The sequence below is a fragment of the Centroberyx affinis genome, unplaced genomic scaffold (assembly GCF_046629955.1).
Source record: "Centroberyx affinis isolate AG114_WGS23_722 - 3 ecotype Tasmania unplaced genomic scaffold, CSIRO-AGI_Caff_v1 ptg005464l_1, whole genome shotgun sequence".
Lineage (NCBI taxonomy): Eukaryota > Metazoa > Chordata > Actinopteri > Beryciformes > Berycidae > Centroberyx > Centroberyx affinis.
In genome coordinates this window covers 57,501-65,000 of record NW_027282737.1, presented here as the reverse complement: position 1 = coordinate 65,000, position 7,500 = coordinate 57,501, and the positions used below count along the sequence as shown (strand labels likewise).

The following is a 7,500-nucleotide window of genomic DNA, read 5'->3' as shown; positions in this document are numbered from 1 at the left end:
ATGATTTCTGGGTAGTGAAATTCAAATAGTTTTCAAAAAGTTAGCTTTTGCTGCAATGTGGGGCCACCAACATGCAAAGTTGCCTAGTGCAGCTTTAATAATTGGGCACAAAAACACAGTTAACTAAGAAATAGTTTTGTTTCCATTTAACTTCTTATTTTTATAAATAAAGCAGTGTTTCCTTGACATTAATATAGCTGTGGTGGCCTCCACAGCTGGAAAATTGTCCCCACAGCTTGAAAATTGTAAATACGATGAAAAATGGCTCATCTGGCCTTGTTGCTCAGCTTCCCCTTTCCATTAATAAAAATTACACACACTATCTACAAAAATACATGCAAGAAACAGCTAATTTTTTTATTATTATTATTATTATTTATTATTTTATTATTATTTCTTTTTTCCTTAGTTATGAGTTCTTTATATGAGGAAATAATGAATGAAATAAAAAAAAACATCACATTGTGTGTGTGTGTGTCTGTGTGTGTGTGTGTGTGCGCTCATACTTCTGTTCTGTGATCCAGCGGTTGACGTTAGTCATGACCAGCTGGCTCTCGTGGCGGAGGTTTGTATTGTCGGACCGCATCCCCTCCACCTCCAACCGCAGCCTGTCCACCTACAGTGAAACCACAGAAAAATATATCAGTAATACTTCCATTTAACCTGATACAATGTAAAACATCAAGCTGGTTCATCAAGCTTCCCTACTAAGATTGTTTAATTTGTTTTACCTATGAGAACTCAGAGTCAGTTATCCCACTCCAAAATAAGAGAGTTGGTAAATATGGACAGTTGTGTGTATTTGTGTGTGTGACACAACATGACTCACACAGAGTTCATCATATATTCATTTCAAAATGACAACTTTGCTGTTTTTCCTCTGCAAAAAGATTTCCTTCTTTTTTTTTTTTAGGTATTTGGACCTACTCTCCTGAATAGGAAAAGTCTCTGCTGTTCTATGACTGGAATTCTGTAATGTGAAACTGGGAGACTAAACAATCACTCCATCCATTTTTTTCCACATACTATAGTTTCCACAGAAGTGTGCTGCTTAAACAATGTTGCTTTCTGTAACCTGGTGTTCAAAATATTGATGCTGAAAGCTGGCTTTCCACATACTGATGGGTTTTAAGTCTCACACACAAACACACAGACACACACAATCACACACATCATATGTAAGCATGGGGTGGAGGGGGCCAAAAGCGTGGAATAAGAGAGGAATAGGAATAGGAATAGAGGTGGAATAGGACTAAGGGAGGCTCTAATAGATGGAGAAGCAAAGAAGAGGTGAAAATAGATGTCAGAAATAGAGCATAATAGCAGTACAAGGGAAAAATTAGGTAAATGGAGAATAATTTGGGAGGAAAAGAGGTGGCATGTGGAGAAGCAGGTAAAAAGAGCAGGATGGGGTATAAAGGGAGAGGTTGGGCAGACTGAAGACCGGATTGGAGAGAGGAGAAGAAAAGTGTGCAGTGAGGAGAGGGAAGGGACGGTGCTGGCCAAACTGCTGACTCTTCCATTCTGCTTATCAGCCAGGACCTTTCCAGCCCCAAACTCTGGGACCCTGACACATTACCCTTATCTCCACAGTAACACCAGATATACTGTACCGCCTCCCCACAAAGACCTGGGCAAACATATATTCAAAAAAAAAAAAAAAAAAGTTTCAAATATGTGACCCATGATTTAACTTCTCAAACATATCATATGATTAACCTGAAATGTGAAAATATCATCTGCACTGTAAGATGAATCAAGTACTGTGGTGTGTGTGCAAGTGTGTGTGTGTGTGTTAAATATTGGACACACATTCAAACATTTTTTCCCTTGATTTGCAAGAGAATAAGGAAGTTGGCATTAATGCTGGAAATACTAAAATATTAATGTCAATATTATTATTGCTGTTATTGGAGGCTTGTTTGAGCGAAAAAAGTGAATAGGACAAGAGAAACGTCCTTCATTCTATTATCAAAAACTGTTGCTGTAGTTTAAAATTGTTCAATTCTGATAAATTATTTCTCTGAGAAGTTTGGTTATGTAAGGATGAGAACTGAAGATCAGACTGATAATCATTTGTGACAAGGTGAGAACGAGGGGTGCTGCAGCTCTGTCTGTCTGTCTGTCTGGGACATGGAATCAGGCAGAGAGTGGAGGGGTCAAAGAAAGTTTAGTTGAGGGAAAGGGGTTCGGACTGATGCGGACTAGTAATATCACTGATATCTGGGCTGAGAACTGTAAGAAACATGGTGGTGCAGCAGGACAACATGGAGGAAAAGATGGGAAGAGCAGAGAGAGCGCAGGTGGGAATCACCAAGACCAAAAACATAACAGAGATAAAGAAATGAGGAAATATTCTTAGCGTTCATAAAGTCTGGTAAGTTGATGTCTCTCTGTCGATCTGATGATTGTGTGTATTGTTATGGTTTCATATCATTTCAACCCTGAATTACAGACAGCTATCCAGACAAAATACAGTTAGTAAAATTATAAAGATCATATAAAGATCTGCTTTTTTAACTTAAAGGTCCACACCCATATGGGCTACAGGCCTACTGCCTGTGGGTCCCCACAAGGCCCTAAGTGGAAAAACATGCTTTTAGTTGCCTGAGGGTAAGAAAATAGGTCTCCAATTTGGGTCCCAGGCTGAAAAAGTTTAAATTCCCTGATCTAAGTTATTCACAATTTCATATCTGGGGAAAGCCAGTGTTTTAATTTCCACATCAGCTCTGGATTCCAGACTGGCCGCCAGTTAAAGAGTTGATCACTCTTAGAGAGGAGGTGAGTGTAAGTAAAGGCAGGTCCTTCCTTCCCAGTAAAGTCACTGGTCGAAAGAAAAAAAGCTCTTTTCAACTGTTTAAAAAGTCTATGAGATTTGTGACTTGGGCAATCATCCATTGGGAAGTGGGTGCAATACAATGATCCTTCATTCACACAACTGAATAGGTAGCTTTACATTCATATGAAAAGAAGTTGTGAAGAGGCCAGTAGGCCTAATTCATAATCAATACTTAAAAATTCATAACACGAATGAACAATTCTTATACTTTCATTTATAGCTGTATTACGCACGGACTGCATTTCAGCAAAGTGAAGCAAGTGAAAAAAACGAAAAAAACAATGGGGACAATGAAATTACATAAAAAGCAAATCATTCAATCTTGCAGGGAAAATTGAGTAAGGGCATCAATTGTAATTAAATTTATCAATCAAATAAATATTGTGAACCTGGTGTTTTTTGTGATTTCATTGCTTTCTTTCCCTATTGACAGGCACATTCTTCTGTGAACTTATTAAAACCTAAGAGTACAAAACCGTACATTAATTCACCGATATTAATTATAAAGACAGAAATGTCAAACTGTGTCAGTCAAAGGCTCAGACGCACCCATACACACAATGCATCCCCACACATGGACACTCCCACGTGCACGCGCTCACTCACTCACACACACACGCACGCACACACACAGAGCCAGGATCTGTGGAGTGCTGTAATGACAGTAATTACCTGTGGTTTCACATTAACATCTCCCTCCTGACTGTCTGACTGGCTCGCTGCTTGGCGGCTGGTGGAGGGATGTAAATCGCAGTGCAAGTCTGATGTTGTGATTAGGACTAAATTACACACCATCGCTTTTGTTTCCACCGGTGTCAAGGGAGGGAGAGACAGAGTGTGAGAGAGAGAGAGAGAGAGGGAGAGGGAGAGAGAGAGAGAGAGGGAGAGAGAGATTAAGAAAAAAATTGGGAGAGGGAGAGGGAGGTGCGATTGCAAGCGGGGGAGGGGTAAAGGAGGATACCTGCTTAACATTTAGATTGGTTTTGGTTACACAAATATTGTAGCGGATGATGGGGGTGGGAGGGGCGGGGCAACAGAATGTGTTTGGGACACATGACAACTAAGTTTGGTGTCACCACGCACTGTACTGTGATGCAGTACATGACGACTATCTGCTGCCACTGCATTTATCGAAGTCTGGATTAGAGCATCATTGACAATACATGGAAGACTCTTTGGACTTGCATGCTTGTCTTGTTGCATGCTTTTTGTTATAGTTGTGCTGTTCATTACAAACCAGAAAACATACCCTCCCACTTTAACAGCTGCCTAACATATCCATCCATCAATCCATCCATCCATATTCCATCTTTTCAGACCAAACAGACCAAACTGTCCTAGGTCATAGCATAAACATATTTCAAAGTTAACATTTAGAGACTTTTCTTGGTAAAGACAGGGACGTGAAGATGAGGGGGAAATGGAAATGGATAGCCTGGTTGTTGCCACCATCATCATCAAACCACCAGAGCTGAATACGAGCCATTACTCCGTTCCACTCAGCTCATCAGAGCACATCCTCTCATCAAATTAATGAACACATTTATTGTTAAACACGTTTTTATAAAACATTCATTCATTCTGTCTAATTAGAAGACCCAACAGGCCTGACATCACTTAAATATGCATACTTATCACTCACAGGGTCTGAATTAAAGATCCACAAGCGTGTGTGTGTCTCTGTGTGTGTATGTATGTGCATGTGTGTGTGTGTGATGGCGGTAGAGAATGAGGTTTGCTAAGCAGGTCTTCTCACTCTGGGCTTAATGGCGATAATCATGGCATGACCCAACATTAAACCGTGTGTGTGTGTGTGCGTGCGCATGTCTGTGTGTGCGTGTGTTTATGTGTGTCCCACTCTCCCTAATGGTGACGATGATGACATGTTCTCCATTAGACTAGTCAGTGGGCCACAGCAGATCTAGCATATTAATGACGCTGATGATGGCTTCTTTAATTACCTTCGTCTGCTTTCGCATGGCCTGACTCATTTCCCCCCAAGTCCTTTCATCACACACTCTCCTATGCACGCTGCTGGCTTGTTTATCAGTACAGTGGTTGCCATTACAGAAGCCCCCCATCTTGCATCTAGCTTGCATGAGTACAACTACAGTAGTAGCCCTTGTAGAAGCTTCCCAGCTACTCTGCATTAGCACTATATGCAGTGGCTGAAGTTCCCTCCTCTAGGCATCCTTTGTAGCATATACAGTAGTAGCCTTGCAGAAGTACTCCCATCCCACAGCGTTACTGCATTAGTGCTGTAGTGTATACAGTAGTAGAAGTCCCTTGATTCTGCATCTATTCTTCTTTTTTCCAATAAAGCAGTGGGGCAGTATTGGTGGAAGAGAGATGCAAACAGCTTCGTGCAGCTTCTAAGATTGCTACCTCTGTAGGAAACTTGTCTCAGACAATGGAAAGCTGAACATGTCTCCCGGTTGTGGGGGATTCCCATGTGGCAGGCATGGGTCTGATGTTCGGTCGTCCACGTGGGTGACTTGCATGGGTGGGTAGCTTACAGCAGTCGCACAATAGCACGATTTTAGATTCCAGTGTTGCTCTATTGTTTGTTGGGAGCTGATACAGCAACGGTTTGGAAGAACACTGTCAACCCTGTTGTGAATACCTGTGACACACGCACGCTGCTTTTTATACACAATTTATTTTTTCAGCACTTGAATAAAGTGTGGAAAAAAAGAACAGGGGGTGGTGGAATATAATGAAATGTTTTCTCCTACATGCTTCTTGATTTGTAGGCTGCAATTTCTGCACAAAATCAAATATCCCTACATCTTAAACACTTTTACCCTAAAAAAAAAAATCAGCTCTTGCAGTTTGGAAATTGCAGTCGTCAAAATAGCGATTTTAGTATAGTTTTTTCTTTTTTTTTAATTTATGCCGCAATCACATTTTTATATTGGCCTCCTAGAGTAGATGTGCTAACATGGCCTAGGCCATATAATCTAATGTTTTTTATTTTTTTTTACATTTTTATTTAATTGAATAATACATTTGAATGCATTTATGCATTGAATGCATTTCATGTATTTAAAACTATCCAATCTCTCTCTCACTCTCGCTCTCTCTCTCTTTCTTACTTTCACTCTCGGCTATATCAGTCTGTAGCAGGGCTCTAGTTTGGGAGACGTGGTCCTCGCACACACGCACACACACACACACACACACACACACACACACACACACACACACACACATGCTTGCACATGGTAATGTTACAACCAATAAAGGACATAGTGTAAAATAAAGCAAATGAGATGTTTAGATGAATGAAATACAATGAAACTCAACACACAACACACTTTCATGATATACAAAAAGGTTTCAAATCGTACCTTGTAAAGGAACTAAATATTCACATCTTATTTTTAGTAAACTAGTCTTTCTAATCTTTACTTCCCAGATTTCCACAAGAAGGACCAAGGGCTGTAGTAGACAGTAAACCCACCTAAACTCACTTTACCCAGCTTTGATTTGCAGAAGAGTTTATCCACCATTTAAGACTGATAGAAATCTTTACCATGTAAATATATATATATATGTTGCTTTTGTTGAGAATATAATTGATTTTTGTTTAAGTAGGTGGTTGCCACTGCCATTTAATGATCAACAACATATAGTTTACCCACCTTTTATTGACCAGTACATCACTGTGTGAGAATACAATTTAACACCAAGTCTCAGAAAAGGACTTGGCACAGATGCACTGGCTGTATATATAGTTACCATGTGTGCACATTTTATATCTGCTCACACTTTTTATGCAACACAAGCACATGTTTTCTATATTGTGTGCACTCAATAGCATCATGTGTGCGAGTTAATACTTTGTTACGATGAAATAAACTTTTTTCCTAGAGGACAGCCACTACCGCGCTCCATACTACTTTCATTCCCCTTGCTTCCAGGTTGTGGTCTTTTAATACAGCGCTTTCTGAATCTTACTTTTATTAATTAGATACTGTTAAATGTAGTGACCACGGCACCATGCCAGCAGCAACGGGGTTAATACACTTCTACAGTACTTGGAGCCCCAAAAGCTTTCAGTAATTCATCCACTACTTTTAGAACTCTTTCCATATAAGTCCAAACTAAATGTGACCATTACAGTAGGATAGAAAAGCAGCCTTTGTCTGTGTGCCTATGTTTCTCTTTTTCTCTCTGCCTCTTCCTTCCTGTGCTGAATCTGTTTCATCATGGCTTCTATGCCCCTCCCATGAGCCTTTGCGTGCTGGAAGCTTTCCTGGAATGCCCTGTGTTCCTGCAGTAGACCTGATTGATTGACTGAACTGCACCTCTTGTTCCTGCAGCTGTGAATCCACACACACACATAGACACCCACACATACACAGGCACATGCACATAGGCAAAACACACATGCATCTGCATCTGTCCATAGAAAGACCATAAAGGTGGTCTTGTTTGGTGGAGGAAGACAGTGCGTGATGACTAAATTAACCTCAACTGAGAGAGAGGAAAAGAGATAGAGAGGAAGAGAGAGGGAGAGAGAAGAGAGAGACACAGAGAGAGACAGAGAGACAATGAGAGAAAGATAGTGGTCAGTTTGCCTGCTCGACTGTCCGTCCCCTCTCTCAAATGAAGCACAGGATTGCTGCCTAATGAGCTGTGTGGGATGGTGATGGGAC

General features: G+C 40.6%; 1 protein-coding gene across 1 annotated transcript in view; it reads right to left on the bottom strand.

The window, feature by feature from the left end:
* LOC139667359 (trichohyalin-like) overlaps positions 1–7,500 on the bottom strand; it is a 57,417-nt gene that overhangs the window by 12,103 nt on the left and 37,814 nt on the right. The window contains exon 20 of the mRNA XM_071546812.1: positions 507–616. Within this exon, the coding sequence (XP_071402913.1) occupies positions 507–616 (110 nt within the window). The remainder of the gene's footprint in view (positions 1–506; positions 617–7,500) is intronic.